At 38.8% G+C, this 16928-nt stretch overlaps 1 protein-coding gene and 1 pseudogene across 2 annotated transcripts in view; both read left to right on the top strand.

The window, feature by feature from the left end:
- Window positions 1-1104: 1104 nt before the first annotated feature.
- Window positions 1105-2408, top strand: LOC141574319 (non-selective voltage-gated ion channel VDAC1-like; annotated as a pseudogene).
- An 8517-nt stretch (window positions 2409-10925) lies between these two features.
- Window positions 10926-16928, top strand: part of FCRL3 (Fc receptor like 3) — a 31333-nt gene continuing 25330 nt past the window's right edge. The window contains exon 1 of one of the 2 annotated variants that reach the window (XM_074349629.1): window positions 10926-11218. In XM_074349629.1, coding sequence (XP_074205730.1) covers window positions 11188-11218 — 31 coding nt within the window. In that variant the 5' untranslated portion in view covers window positions 10926-11187. The remainder of the gene's footprint in view (window positions 11219-16928) is intronic. The other variant, XM_045518022.2, reaches the window with a different exon arrangement.

The raw sequence follows: 16928 nt of genomic DNA, 5'->3' as shown, positions 1-16928 counted from the left end.
ACCTTTCTTCTCTTGGTAAAGCTTTTTTTTAAAAAAACCTCTCAATTCTATCATTTCAACAGGTTAGTAATTAAAAGCTTTTCTTGTGTTTTCCAGGAGGTGGCAACGTAGCACACCTTTTTGGTTTTTCTTACCTGCGGTCCCCCTGGTTATATTTGAGAGTTGGCACTGTCCACCCTTCACCCCCTCAGCCGGGTGTGACACCCAGTGCCCTCTCTGTTGACACTTGTGCCTCTGTGGTCTTTGCTGCCTTGTTGTTCCCAGTGTTGTCGGCCTTGTCTCCCGAGGCACCAGGATGGCAGGTGTCTGCCCTTTTCTGGGTTCTCCTGGGTGGCAGACTCTGTTGGCGCAGGGGTTGGGGAGTGAGCATGGTGGGGCTGGAGTTGCGGGTGCCTCTGTGGCTGAAGGGACATGGTCCATAAGCCTCCTTGACATTGTTGTCAAGTTCCAGGTGCTGCGCGCGCTGCTCTGTGTGCCTGGGAAGCTGGTGTCATGTATGCTGCCTCCTCTGATGGTACCAGGCTCTCTGGGGCTGCAGCTGACTCCAGCCCCTTCAGTTAAGGGTCCAGGATCACAAGGTCTCAATATATATATATTTTAAAATTTTCTTTGTTAATGGAGGTACTGGGGATGGAACCCAGGACCTTGTGCATGCTAAGCATGCACTCTACCACTGAGCTATACCCTCCCCTCCCCCTAGGCCTCGATATTTTAATACACACACACACATACACATACACGCACACAGATACACATACATGTGTGAAAACACTCTTGGAGGAAGTACTCCAATAAGAGGAAAAGTATATTCAGGAATAGGTCACAAGATATGGAATGTAAGGTTGAGTAATTAAATAGTAAAATTTTGTTGTTTAAATAAACAATGACAAAACATATAGAAAAGAAAAAAATTATGTTACTTAAACTCAAGAAGATGATAACATGATTGAAAGGTGAGGAGGGAGTTGTTACTCATCTTAGTTACTTAGAAATTACCACCCTCACATAAAAACAGAATGTATGACTTTCAGAGCAGCATAAAAAATTCAACCCCTAACCAGGCCGGAGCTGCTGCTGAACAGACAGTGGTCCTGCCTCCTGTGAATGCTGAGCTTGGCAAATCTGCCAAGGATGTCTTCACTAAAGGCTATATATTTGGCTTAATATAATTGGATTCAAAAACAAAATCTTAGAACAAACTGGAATTTACAAGTTGAGGCTCAGCCAATCCTGAGACCACCCAAGTGAAGGGAAGTGTGGCATTTTCTACCCTTTTTTACCCCCTCTGTCACCTGCTAGACCAATGGACAAACTATGGCCTGGCTTTTAGGGGGAAGTGGAACACAACAACACTCTAGGCACTGAGGTTACCATGAAATTTCAACTCGCACGTGAACTGACCCAATGTTTGATTCATCCTTCTCACCTAACACTGGGCTGGGGAAAAAACTAAAATCAAGACAGGAAACAAGCAGAAACACACCAGCCTGGGTTGTGATGTGGATTTTGACATCATTGGACCCGTACTCGCGGGTGCTTTATGCTGAATTATAAAGGCTGGTTGGCTGGTTCCCAAATGAATTTTGAGACCACTGGGTTCTGAGTGACTCAGAACAGCTTTGCAGTTGGCTTCAAGTCTGATGGACTCCGGCTTCACACTAATGTGAACAATGAGGGCTTTGTGGCTCCATTTACCAGAAAGTGAACAAGAAGCTGGAGATCACTATCAGTCTCACCCAGAGAGCAGGAAACAGTGACATCAGTTTAGGAATAAGCAGCCAAGCAGCAGGTCAACCCATCTGCTTCTCAGCTAAAGTCAACAAGTCCAGCCTGACGGGTTCAGTACACATTCAGACCCTAAAGCCAGGTATCTGTCAGCTCTGCTGGTTGGCAAGAATGGAAATGCTGGTTGTCAGAGCTTGGTCTAGGACTGGAATTTCAAGTATAAATGAACACTGTACAATCATTTAATTTCAACCTATTTTTTCAGTGTAACTATCTTCAGAATTTAGAACTTTTAGTGTCCTATGCCTGATATGCCAATATTGCTAAAGATCATGTTAGACCAACAAGTTAAAGGTGATTAAGCTCAGCCCACCTCCTGCCCATCCAGAGCCCAGTCTCTACACACTGGCTCTGTCATAGATCATTTAAATGCTTGGTTTGTTCCCTGTAAACCAGTGGTTCTCAATTAGGAATAATGGCTCCCATGGACAGTCGGCAATGTCAGGAGACATTTTTGGTCTAACACAGCTGGGGGAGGGGTTCTACTGGCATCTTGTGGGTAGAGACCCAGAATATCACTAAACATCCTACAATGCACAGGACAGTCCCCACTACAAAGAATGATCCAGCCCCAAATGCTGATAATATCACTGCTGAGAAACTCTGGTGCAAAAATAAGAATAACAAAACCTACCTTGTGGGGTTGCTACAAGCTTTGAAAGTGAAAACATGTGTATGTGCTCAAACATGATAAAATTTCTGTTTAATCAAGTCACATTTTTATCAACCAGACTTCATTTTAGCTGGAATCTTGGCATGCAGGGGTTCCACCTGTCTAGAGATCCCTTTGTCTGGACCATCTCACAGAAGAATTAAATAATTTTTTATCAGTACCTTGGAGGTTGTATTGGTTCAGTGCCAAGACTCCTGTGAGTCATAGTTTTAGTAAGTTCAAAGAGTTAACAGGACATAAAATATCACAGCCCAGGCCCCATACCCACCGGATTGTAAAAAGTCAACCCTTAACCCTAGAACAGTTATACCAAGCAGACTTACACATCTAGAACCTATATTTGGTGCTTCCAAAGAACATAACAGAGATCCAGTCACATACAAGGAAAGGAAATTAGGTAAAGAAATTCTTTGTTTAGCCTCAGTGGGATGACAGTCAGTTGGTGCCAGGTGATGCTGGTTGACACAGAAACTTTGAAGTTCAACTCAGTTTTGAGAAACCTGCCAGCACAAGCTTAATGTTGACACTAAGCATTACTGTTTTGTGAATGGGTGGGAACCACCTATTTTGTGCCATTTTTCCAACTAATGTATTCAAAACTTCTTTGTTTTCACTTCCCCTTTGAGTGATGCCCTGACATCTCAGTTCTGAATTGAGGAGAGGAACTTTGAAGTGATGTAGCGTCTGCACTCTCGCGTAAGCAGATCGGCTGCTGCTTCTTCTGGAACCACAGCGTCCCAAGAAGCCTGCCACCTGGGAAACGTGTTCATTTAGTTCCTGTATTTATTTTGGTTGGAAAATATATCTCAGCAGAATCTAGAATTGAAACCACTGTGTATGTTTCTAAAGCCTGTACCCCAAGGGTTCAGTGAGAACCAATCCTTCCTCTGCACCCCAAGAACCTGACCCTCCTCCCCTTTTGAATTCCAGTAGCTTATCAGTCACATTTTCCAATAAGACACAGATAAGACCTACATGTCCATTTACAATAACTATACGATCTTGAAACTTGCTCAGTCATTCTTTAAATACTTTCCACTCTTGAGTTCAAGAGTGAGTGAATTCAAGAGTGATCCCTCCAGTTTGCTCCTTGAGCCTGAAAGCAGGGTAGAATTTGAGGTGACTGATATGGGGGAGCTTTTCTAGACCTGAGACTGGCGATTTGAAGCTGCGTCTTTGCTGACACTTTTTAGCACACAAGGAAACTTACAGCTAAAGGGTATTATTCCGGTCACTGGTGCTTAAAAAAACTATAGAGAGCTCTACTTCACAAAAAAAGATCACCTGCTTCAGCTGTGACTGCCTAGAAAAGCCACTCAGGCTACCCTGGGTCTTTGTTCAGTCATCCTTGTTGTCCCCAGAGCTCTGTGTCTGGGCAGTTCCCATGCTCATCCATATGCCTGCTGCTCACAGTTAAACCCTTGCCTCATTTTTTCCTTCTTATAAAGGCCTTTGCAGATCCACTGAGGTCCTTGATAAGGTTCTTTTACCTTTTGCTTATTGATATTGATGGTTGTAGTCCTGCCTCTATTAGAACATTCACTGGTCCATAAAAAAGCCATCACAAGCTAATGTTACCCACCTAGGTCACAAAAACATGGGCCCTAAGGCTGTAAGACTGTTGCCTAAGCTCAGTAAAGTTAAAAAGGTGGCTGAGCATGGGCCTCTTTAATCCACAAAATGCCTTCCACTCTTAATACAGCCTAAGGCTGAAGACCGCAGTGCCTCATCCCACCAAAAGCCTCACCTTGTGAATATATGACTCTTACATGTTTGTTCCTTTTTTTAAAACTTTTTTTATTGAGTTATAGTCATTTTACAATGTTGTGTCAAATTCCAGTGTAGAGCACAATTTTTCAGTTATATATGAACATACATATATTCATTGTCACATTTTTTCGCTGTGAGCTACCACAAGATCTTGTATATATTTCTCTGTGCTATACAGTATAATCTTGTTTATCTATTATATGTTTGTTCCTTTGTATTTATTTTTGTTATATTTAAGCCCATGCCCCAATTGTTTGCATCCCTGAGAATCTGTTCTCAAAAGCCTAGGACTCCCCCCTCCACCCCCAGTGCAGAAGGCCCATGCCTGTACACAGACATCTCTACCAGCAGTCTTGCATTCAAGATGAAAAGCATGGAACTGAAGTAAGTTTGTCTCATTTGTTATTCCTAAAATTTAGCAATCCGATAAGTCATTTCACTTCTCCTGAGGCGGAATGCATCAGTAGCACAGAGAAGAGCAGAATGGGAGCTGCAAACACATGGGGAAAAAATGTGTCCCCTCAGCACGGTCACTCATTATTTTATTCACACAAATTAAAAGTGACTCTGTTCAGTTAGGGTTGCTAGGTTTAGCAAATAAAAAAATACAGGCCTTCTAGTTATATCTGAATTTCAGATAAACAATGAGCCTTTTTTAGTGTAAGTATATCCCAAATATGTATAATACATAGTTATAGTAACATTCGTTTTTTAAAATCTGAAATTCAAATTTAACTGGGATCCTTGTGTTCTATTTGGCAACACAATACTTAGTGTCAGGTATTGTGCTAGGTGCTGAGACTAATGCGAACATGACGTAGTCCCTGCCTTACAGAGGGGAAGATAGAATACCTAGTATTTTTGGCACCAGATAGGCAATAACATCCAACAGCCTGTTCTATGAGTATCTCTTTCCAACCTCATGAAACAGTTGTTAGCAGGAATCATCTACATCTTCACATTTGACCATGAAATGAATTGTACTGTTCATGGGTAGAATGTCAGACTTTGATGAACTACATCTCAAAGCCATTCATATTCAACTGATCTTTCCTTTTATTGACAGCTGTGCTGGACACGGAGAAGTCAAAAGTGAGTCATTTCTTTCCCTAAACGTACTTATACTACTGAGAAATACTGTCAAAGGTACAGGAAATTACACTGAACTGCATGATAAACTCTGTGGTGAGGGAAATCAATGTGTTATGGAAGCACAGGAGAGGGACAGCTAGCCCAAATTCAAAATGTCAGAGAAGATTTCTTAGACATGGCACACACACTCTGTAATTTTTAGTTTGTAATAATCCCATACTACACAGTAAACTGAGTACAGTTTAAATAAACTGCTTAGTTTAATTTAGATAAATAGTTATAATCAACACCTCATCTCCAGAATATTGTAAAAAGTGCCTTTAACCAGGAGTGACTAAAAAACCAGCTTAAATGCATCTATCTTCTTCTATTATCATATTGTTCTCTATTAGTCATTGGTCATTCACCCATTCAGCAGATATTTATTGACAAATTAGTATTTGACAATGATCTGCTAAGCAATGAAAACATAATTGAGTTTTGGGATAGCATCAAGTCGGTGGAGTAAGAAGCCCTAGACCCTCCTTCTTCCCAGACCAAGTCAGCAACAGCTCACAGAAAAAAATCTCTTTTTGCGAGAAATGAGAAACTAATAAAAGGCTCCCGAATCTCATGAGAAAATAAGATGAGACTCACAAAGCCAGAAGGGCAATCTGTGACATCCTCTCACTGGAGACCTCACCTCTGGTATAGCACCATAAGATCAGAAAAAGACTCCCTAACACCCGGATTCACCAGTGGGTCCAAGAAAAAAATCAAAAAGGGAATTAGAAAATACCTTGAGTCAAATGAGATCAATAACACAGCTACCAAAACTCATGAGACGCAGCAGAAGCAGTGCCAAGAGGGAAGTTTATAAGGATGAATGCTTACCTTGTAGACCACCTTGAGGCAGCTTCTTAGAGGACTGACTTCTGCCTTGTCAGTGTTGGATCTCTGACAAGTCCAGCACATTCTAGCCTCTCAGGGAAGTATGGAGAGTCAGTAAATTGGGCTGTTAGATGCCATTAATCCTGCCCCAGCTCAGGACAGAGTGAGAGATGAAAAAAAACCCTGTTCTCTATCCAAAGATCTAGCACCTCTTTCAAGAGTCTTGAAGCTCTGATGAGTCTGCACATTCTAGCCACCAGAGAGAGAATGGAGATGTGTCTTGGGAAGATTGACACAATAGCTACTTCCCAACCCAGATCAGCACAGAGTGACTGGATGAAATCACAGCTGTATTTTTCTCCCTGAAGAGAAACAGAGTTGCAGAGGACACCAGATTCTCTGGGCTGGATGATTGGTGGGGGTTTTCTCCTGTAAGAGGCCAGTCTGCGAAGACTCAGAAAGGTGCCAGCTTTGTCTAATGAACAGACACCAACATAGAGAGTCAAGGATGTTGAAGAACCAGACAAAGATGTGCCTAACAAAGTAATAAGATAAATTTCTAGAAACCAGTTCTATTAAAATCATTACATAATTTACCTGACAGAGAATTTAAAATAACTCCCACAAAGATGCTCAATGTGGTCCAGGGAACAATGCTTGAGCAAATTAAGAATTACAACAAAGAAGGGGAAGATATAGCTCAAGTGGTAGAGGGCATGCTTAGCATATACAAGGTCCTGGGTTCAAACCCCAGTACCTCCTCTAAAAATAAGTGAGTAAACCTAACTACCTCCCCTGACTAAAATTAAATAAATATTAAATTAATTAATTAAATAAAACAAATTTTTTAAAAAAGAATTACAACAAAGATACAACAACCATAAAAAGAAACAAATAGCAGTCTTGGAGCTGTAGAACATAGTAACTGAACCGAGAAATTCACAAAAGGGATTCAACAACAGACTAGATCAAACAAAAGAACGGATCACAGAACTGAAGATAGGTCACTGGAAATAATTCAGTAAGAAGAGCAAAAAGGAAAAAAAATATGAGAAAGAGTAAAGTAAGCTTAAGGTATTCAGGGGACAACATCGAGCAGATGAATATACACATTATGAGAATCCTAGAAGAAGAATGAGAAAAAGGACCAGAAAGATAATTCAAAGAAATAATAGCTAAAAAGTTCCAAACTCTGGAAAGGGAAATAGACATTCAGGTCCAAAAAGCCCAGAAGACCCTAAATGAAATGAATTGAAACGAATCAACATCGAGACACATTATAATCAAATTATCAAAAGTCAAAGACAAAGAGAGTTTTGAAAGCAGAAAGATAAAAGTGAATTTACAGCCACACAAAAGCATGTGAAACTATAAAACTCATTGGTAAAGGTAAATATATAGACAAATACAGAATTCTGTATTACTGTAATGGTGGTGGGCAAATCACTTTTAACTCTAGCATAAAGTTAAAATACAGAGGTATTTAGCTATAACTAAAATATGATAGAAGATGCACAACATAAATAGATATAAACCATGACAACAATAACATAAAGTGGGTGGGAGGAGAGAAGTTAAAGTATACCGTTTTGTATGTGGTTGAACTTAAGTTATCAGCTTAAAGTAGACTAATATAACTGTAGGATATTTTATGTAAGCCCTGAAGTAACCAAACACAAACAAATGCACACAAAACCTATAGAAGCTACACACACAAGAGAAAGGAACAAAGCATATCAATATGAAACCAACAGAACATAGAAAAAGACAGATAGCTACAGGACTACAGAAAACAACTATTTCACACCTGTTAGGATGGCTACTATCAAAAAAAAAAAAAGTGTTGGCAAGTATATAGAGAAAAGAGAATTTTTTACTGTACAATTTGTTGGAATGAAAAATGACCTGGCAGCTGTGGAAAACTTCTAAAAATTAAAAGTAGAACAATTCTTTAATGTGTGACATGGATAAACCATGAGGACATTATGCTAAGTGAAGTAGACCGGTCACATAAAAACAAATATTTCATTATTCCACATATGAAGTATCTCAAATAGTCAAATTATAGAATCAAAAAGTGGAATTGTATTTGCCAGGGGGAGGAAATGAGGAGTTACTAACCACCTGGCATAAAATTTTAGTTAAGCAAGATTAAGCTAAGCTCTGCAGATCTGCAGTATTACATGGTATCTATTGTCAACAATGATGTATTATAGAATTAAACATTTGTTAAGATGATAGATATCATGTTAAGTGTTCTTACTACAAAAAAAGAAAAAGGAACGAAGGAAGGAGGGTAGAAAGGAAGAGTGAAAGGAAGAAAAGAAAGAAAACAGGATGGAGAACACATCAGACTTCTCAGCTCTTGTGATACTAGTCTAATGAGAGAAAGAGACATCATACTGTTGCCGGTAGATGTAACTGGTTTCCAGGCTGTTGTCCCGTCCCAGAAAGAGTTCAGAGATAAGACACAGTTGTTACAAAAGCAAAGTGAGGACTTGTTAAGGGATGGATAGTGCACTCTCAAGGCGAGAATGGGCAGGCTCAAGTGAGAGGCTGCCCTGTGTTTCTTTGGCAAGTTGGTTACACAGGGTGTAAAAATGAATGGGCAGAATATTCATAAGGGAGGGAAGGGTGTGGGGTCGTATTCCCTGATTTTCATCCCAACTCCACCTTCCCAAAGGGAGGAGGGATTTTTGCCCTTATTTAGTCTGGATCAAAAATGTCATGGTGTCGCTGCATGATGGGTACTTCTAATCTGCCAGGCTAATTTTATTGAAATAAGGGCATGATGAGCAAAAAGTTACATTCAGACACTGGAGAGTCTTGCTGTTTCTCACCTTTCTCTGTTGGCCTCTGAGGTGCTTATCACCCCCAAATTTGTGACCACTTACCAGCCCACAGGTTCCTGCTTCTCTTTCTCTGCTCAGGGACCCCTGGTGCTTTCATGATGCACGGTTTCCTGCATTTGGCCTATGCCCCTCCTCTCTGCCCAGTTCCTGTCATTTGGTCTGTGTCCCCCTTTTCCTGCCCATATCTAGCTACCTGCCTGCTCTAACAATACAATCACGTAAGTACATAAATACAAAATGTACTAATAATTTGTACATTATAATTTCTGGGGGAAAGAATGGAATGCTATTTGGTTAAAGAAGAGGACATCTTTCCATTATAGCCTCAGGTTGGCCTCCCCAAAAAAGGGAAACTTGATCAGAAATTTTCTGTTTCTAATATTAAGGAGTATTTGAATGGTCATATCTTTCTATCCTGGTAGTTACGTTGCTGAGAATGGCATGTCTAGAGCATGCATTCCCAACAGAGGTGCTATCACCCTCAAGGCAGCAAAAACTGGTTCTTGTGGAGGTGAAAAGTATCTAACTTTTTATTTATAAAGCGTATATATATAAATACTCTATGTATTATATATATATATATTTTATATATATATACTTTATGTAATACAGCATATCTGTGCTATTAGTGTTTCATGGAGGAGGGGGGCGGTGGTGGCTGGAGAGAAAAAAAAATCTAAAAAATGCCCTTAGGGGAATGCTGATGAAATCAATGTTGAGCAACACTGGTCCAGAGTTTTTCATAGTCCCTCAAAAAATATTTATTAAATGCTTATCTTCCAAGAAAGAGTTGTTAGAGACACAGGGGATAGAAGGATGAATAAAATAAACACAGGCCCTTAAATGTTAGCTGAGGAGAAGACACAAAAACAAGCAAAAAAACAGAAGAAATAATTACAAATTATGACAAATGCTGTGAAAAAAACACACAGGGGCCTGAAACAGAAACTAATCAGGCCAAGACGTCTGTGACTGCAAGGTCTCTCTGAAAAGGGCTCTGGCTTTAAAAACAGGGGTTCTTTAGTGTGAGCCCTAACAGTTGGTTTTTCTTTTTTGTAATGTAAACGCGTGACTTACGCTTTGATTGCAGAGATATCCATTCGAAGAGTTATTTCAAATAAACACATTGCCAGCCGTTAGATAAAAAACCAGTAGCCCCCCCCTCCCACCTGGGGGGCGGGGTGGCCCAGCCTTCTTTGTTTTAGAGATCTTGGGTGATTTTGGTCACTGGCCATTTGGGCCTGTTTTTCCTCTTCCTGTGCTTTAAATTCCAGCTCTTATGTTTTAAATTCTCTAATAAAGAGTGAACCCTCGAAACACTAGGCCCCCGACCTCCACTTGAATAAAAGCAGAACCCCAGGGCCACAACCACACTGTGTAGCCCTGCGTGTGCCATGTGCTTTCCAGGACCTGGGAGTGATAAACTGTTTTTTCCAAAGTTTCTTCGTGGTTGTTGCTGACAGTGTCTTGCAATCACAGTAAGAATCACAGGGGCCTGTCCAGCCACAGCACTGGTTATAGGCTGGGAGAGGCACGAAACAATTGCCTACCCTATGCCTATTCATCTGTCTGCTATTTGTACAGACGCGCGGGGAATTTAGGGGCAGCCCCTTTTGCTGGTCTGTGAATTTTTTTATTTCCCTCTCTAACAACTTCATGCCAGCTTAGGTAAGGTCAGACGGTTTTCGTGTCTGTTTTGATGCTTTGACTTTTTGTGATTCACACCATAAAACATAGCAGGACACCACACTCGCCAAGTGTGTCTTTATTAGAACCTGAGGTTGTATGAATTGAAGGTAATGAAGGGGTTTTTCCACTCGAAAAATGCCAAAATGCAAATCCACAGCTTGGCATTTTCAGAGAACCCAGAAGAGCCTTGAAGACATTTCTCCCAAGAGAGCTGGGCTGTTAGAAGATGACCAACATCTAAAAATGCACAGCCACCGGGGCTGAAATAAAAACGTCTAGGAAGGTGGCTGTGTGAATTTCTCGGAAACTAAAGCAAGATACAGTTCTTTCCTTCCCCTTTTCTAATGCTTGCAGATCTCATCTGAGTACCACGCTTCTGTCTTCTTTCGTGGGTGAAAAATAAGCTTGGCTTTTGGTGAGACAGACTTCTCCTGCCCTCAGCTGGGCCAGGTCCCCATGCTTCTGTGGCTCCTTCTGCTGATCCTGGGTGAGTAGAGGGGCTGGACTGGGACAGGGGCCTCAATTTCTAATATCAGCCAGGGGAAAGCCAAGGAGCTTCTGTCTCTGCCTCCACTTGGGGTTCAGAGACAGACAGCAAGTGTCAGCCGAAAGAAAAACACACAAAGTAAAAGTTGTGAGTTAAGTTTTATTTGGAGACCTTACTGAGGACTGTAGCCCAGGATACTGCCTCTCAGATAGCTCTGCGGAACTGCTCTGGAGAGGCAAGGGAGGAGCCAGGATCTATACAAACTTTTTTGCTGGGAAAAATGTGTAATCCAGCATCAAGTGATTACTGCTAGTGGCAAAGAACAGACATCTCAAGTTAACGATTTTAATGCTTTTCTATGAATGGGAAGATGCAAGAATTAGGAGTTATTTGAAAATTTTCTTTAGATATGCATCGTAATTGTCTAAGTGCCAGTATATCCAAAGCACGGAATTTTTCCTGCTTTTCTCCACTCTGCTCCTCTCCAGGGCTCACTGTCAGGGCAACTACAGTGGTTAATGGTTTGATCCTTGTAGAACAGGAGTCACAGGCAAATTTTTAAGTTTACAGTGTCCCTCTGTAGGTCGTAAATTCAACCAAGGTTTGGGAGGCATTTCATGACCATTTTGTTCTGTGGCACTAAGAACACTTACTCCTAGGTAAGACCAAGTTCTCTGTAATAGGGCATTCATGGGCTGTATCTGGATTAGGTCCTATTAATAACCTAAAATTCTCTGGATCATGTGTCTTACTAGTGTATTATGATCTAGGAAATGTTTTCCCCTTGTTACTTCTTCCCGTATCTAGAGTTGCACTATTACAATTATTCTATATAGCGTTAGATATGTGGTCAATTGCCTTGGGATGTTTAGCCATCATTAATTTTGTTGGAGGTCTGGTTATACACCGGGTAATGCAAGAGACAACAATCTTATAAAATAGACGAATATAAGTAATAGAGCTGGTAACAGTAATATGATCAGAATAGAGGGGAGACACAAAGCATAAACAGATTGAAAACAACAAAAAGAGAGCAAACTAAAATGATGACTACTATAACTCGTTGTGATCTGGATTGCAATAAGCCATCAAGTCCAGAGGGGAGCCAGCCAGAGAAGCCAAATTTTGGAGGGATCAAGTAGAGAGAAAAAGATAAATGTTTCACCTTTGTTTACAAAGGTATACTTTATCAACTTTTTATAAGTCATAGCATAAGAGGAAAGGTTCTGTGGAAAATAAGGATTAAAGGTCAATAATATTTCAGACAAGAAGTCATAAAATTATAAGTTATATTTGTTCGTTCATTCAGTCCCACACAATTAATCCTGTTGATCTGGATCACAGGTCACTGTGAAACAATAGTTACTCATTCAGCCAAAGTGACAATAAAAGCTTTTAAAGGCAAATACACAAAGTTAGAACAAATTACTTTAAAGATGAAGAAACTTTACAATCTGTTATCAAAAGCCGATCAATATTCCAAGAAAATTTTGTTCTCTTGACACAGACAGAAAGCCAAATTCTAGTTTTGCATCAGCATACTTTTAATATTTAAATGTGTTCACTCAATTAAGTTTTATTTTACCCTTAGCCAGTCTTGAACATGCACAAAATTTTCTCGTGGTTTCTTTCCCACAAACCTTCTATAACTTTCTTTTTTACTTTTAGGTTTTATCCCATGCTTTTTCTTTCTTTCTCTCTAGGACAAAATTACTATGTTTTCCCATAACAGAATGCATTTCCATTCTTTAAACTGTTTCCCTTTCATACAAAGATGTTTTGCTTGTTAATTTTAGTAGTTTTAATTACACATATTAATTAGAATTCTTAACTTTTAAAAATCTTAATTTCTAGTGAAAACTAAAGAGTAAGCAATTATGAACTGTCTTTTACATTAGTATTCTGTAGATTGGCAAAACTATCAATGTTATTATAAATATTATTTATGATTTCTAGAAACATTTTTATAGAAAATTTTAATGTGGCACCAAATATTTTTATTAATAGTCCTAAATATCTCTATTTTCTGTATATAAGGAAGCCTATGTTTAGTAATTATTTCAGTATACTATTTTATGTGAAAATGATCTAGACATTTAATAAATTTCCATCATTTAACTTAGCAAAACTGTGAAGTTTCAAGTTACTGAAAATGTGGAGAAATAATTTTTAAGTAGACATACCATAAAATATAATTAAAGAGTTCACCTAAAAGCTTTTACCCCATTTATATCTGTTTAATTCATTTGTTCCCAACAATTATGTTTAGATTACCCATGAAAACTTTATGAGACATGAGACAAAGTCAGCCACCATCTCAAGCTATTTTTCTTGCTCATAAATTTTATAATAGATAACACGATCTTATTTGACTTTTAGTAAACCTAGGTGTAATAAAAACAAGATGTCTATATTAATTAAACCAACAAACTTAAAATACTGAATATTAATTTAATATTGAATTATTTCTCAGATTACATAAACTGGAAATTCATTTAGGTTAGTTTCTATTACATTTCAATATGTTTAATTTGTAAGTACTTATTTTTATATCAATTAAATAGAGCTTTTTTGTAAATTTCATTTTGATAATACTATCCAAAGGTCAAGATATATCATGTGTATAACATATACACAGACATATAAACAGACATAACAAGAGAGCTCATAGCTTCATTTTAAAACTTAGTCATGAATCAGGTATTATAAACTTACTAATTTATAAATAACAGTTGCTCTAAGTTAAATTTATTTGTTCAGATAACTAAAGCTTTTTACTATTTGTGGAAAAGAACTTGAGATTGGTATCTGTCCTTGATAAATCCTTAAGGAAGCTGTTAATTAGATTTTGGGTGAGGGAGCTTTTTGAACAATTTTTTTTTCCTTGTGTATATATATTTATTGAAATATAGTCAATCTACAGTGTGTGTCAATTTCTGGTGTACAGCATAATGCTTCAGCCATACCGGAACATACATATATTTGTTTTCATATTCTTTTTCACCGTAAGTTACTACAAGATACTGAATATAGTTACCTGTGCTATACAGTATAAACTTGCTGTTTATCGGATTTTGTGAGAATCTTCCTGTATTTCGAAGCGAGAGACACTCTGTCAGAGTTCAGTAGGTGTTCTGTGCAATTCAGTGGGTTTGTAGACGTAATTCTTGGTGTTTTTGTGGAAGAGGGTGCACTGTGAGTCTCTCTACTTTGCCATCTTGGCACCTCCCGCTTGTGAGTAGTTTTAAAAGGCCTCTTTTTCCCTTTTTTCCTCTTTGGTTTCAGGTTCAACTCAATTGAGTTAATTGGGCTCAACCTCAGGTCACTGTGAGCTGTATTTACATTTCTGATTTGTAGAGATAAGCAACACAAAGATACAAAGACAGTTGCTTTTTTTTTTTAATGTACTAAAATGGCAACAGTATTTCATTCTGTTCAGTGATAAAATATTCTCCCTTTGCTTTTTTTCCCCATTTTAAAAAGTTGAAGTATAGTCAGTTTACAATTGCTGGTAAAGTTGTGTTAATTTCTGCTGTACAGCATAATGTTTTAGTTATATGTATATGTACATATATTTTGTTTTTTGTTTTGTTTTTTAGGTTTGCTTATTATTTATTTATTTATTTATTTATTTATTTATTTATTTATTTATTTTTAGAGGAGTTACTGGGGATTGAACCCAGGACCTTGTGCATGCTAAGCAGTGCTCTACCACTGAGCTATACCCTCCCCCACTACATATATTCATTTCCATACTCTTTTTCATTATAGATTACTATAAGATATTGAATATAGTTCCCTATGCTATACAGTAGAAATTTGTTGTTTATTTATTTCATATATAGTAGTTAGTATCTGCAAATCTCAAACTCCCAATATGTCCCTTCCCATCCACGTCCCCCACCCCCACTACCCCTGGTAACCATAAGTTTGTTTTCTATGTCTGTGAGTCTGTTTCTGTTTTGTAAGTAATCTCATCTGTGTCTTTCTTTCTTTTCTTTCTGTCTTTTTTTTTTTAAGATTCCACATATGAGTGATATCATATGGTATTTTTCTTTCTCTTTCTGGCTTACCTCATTTAGAATGACAATCTCTACGTCCATCCATGTTGCTGCAAATGTCATTATCTTATTCTTTTTTATGGCTGAGTAGGGTTCCATTGTATAAATATACCACACCTTCTTTATCCAGTCATCTGTCGATGGACATTTAGGTTACTTCCATGTCTTGGCTACTGTAAATAATGCTGATATGAACATTGAGCTTTTTGAATTAGAGTTCCCTCCAGATTATTTTGCCTAGGAGTGGGATTGTTGGATCATATGGTAAGTCTATTTTCAGTCTTTTGAGGAATCTCCATACTGTTTTCCACAGTGGCTGCACCAAACTGCATTCCCAGCAGCAGTGTAGGAGGGTTCTCTTTTCTCTACACCCTCTCCAGCATTTATCATTTGTGGACATTTTAATGATGGCCATTTTGACTAGTGTGAGGTGAACCTCATTGTAGTTTGATTTGCTTTTTTCTCTGACAATTAATGATATCAAGCATTTTTTTCATGTGCCTATTTGCCATTTGTGTCTTCATTAGAGAATTGCTTATTTAGGTCTTTTGCTTACTTTTGGATTAGGTTGGTTTTTGTTTGTTTGTTTTTATTGTTGTTGTTATTAAGTTGTATGAACTGTTTATATATTCTGGAAATTAAGCCCTTGTCAGTGTCATCATTTGCAAATATTTTCTCCCATTCTGTAGATTGTGTTTTTGTTTTGTTTATGGTTTCCTTTGCTGTGCAAGAGCTTATAAGCTTAATTAGGTCCCATTTGTTTAGTTTTACTTTTATTTCTATTGCCTGAGTAGACTGCCCTATGAGAACATTGCTAAGATTTATGTTAGAAACTGTTTTACCTATGTTTTCTTCTAGGAGGTTTATAGTGAAAGACAGTTGCTTTTAATTCCCAAAAATCCTGGTCTGTCACCAAGTGATATTTAAAGATTAATTTGCCAAACTGATGCAGGAAAACAGATGTGGAACGTGAGGAGGGCCGTGTCCCAGGTCTCTGCTGAGCCCCTGGGATGTGCCCCACCAAGTGTGGGTCCTTGGCTTCGCACAGGAAAGAATTCAAGTGCGAGCCACCGTTGAGTAGAGGTAGATTTATTTAGAGATACATACTGCATAGAGTGTAAGGCAAGATAAAGGCAAGGAAAGAGGTGTGGGAATTAGGTGCTCAGATTAAAGTAAAAGTAGGTACACACTCCATAGACAGAGTGCGGGCCGTCTCCAAAGAGGAGGGAGCGAAAAGGGCCACTAGGCGTGGTGTTGCCAGTTTTTACGGTCTCAGTAGCTTCACATGCCTTCAGGTGGGATCATTCCAACTGCAGTGGGGAAGGGGCTGGGGTTCCCAGGGAGAGGGCCACCGCCCATTCTTTGGCCTTTTGCAGTTAGCCTTGGGGCTGTCATGGCGCCTGCGGGCATGTTATTTGATTGCTGTTACAATGAGCATATAATGAAGCTCAAGATCTACCAAAAGTCAAACCTCTTAATCCTCAAAGCCAACTAGGAGGTGAATCTTCCACCATTTTCATGTTAAATCGCTGTCATTCTTTCTGTGGCTGTGTCCTTCCCCCTTCCCTCCTGTCTCAAAACTAATTTTCTTTCATTAGCTTTTATTATAGCAGGGAGAAGGTTTCCAACGAAACTGGAAATCAGGGGTT

The sequence above is a fragment of the Camelus bactrianus genome, chromosome 21 (assembly GCF_048773025.1).
Source record: "Camelus bactrianus isolate YW-2024 breed Bactrian camel chromosome 21, ASM4877302v1, whole genome shotgun sequence".
Taxonomy (NCBI): domain Eukaryota; kingdom Metazoa; phylum Chordata; class Mammalia; order Artiodactyla; family Camelidae; genus Camelus; species Camelus bactrianus.
Note: the sequence above shows the minus strand (reverse complement) of the source record. Positions and strands in the feature narration are given on the sequence as shown.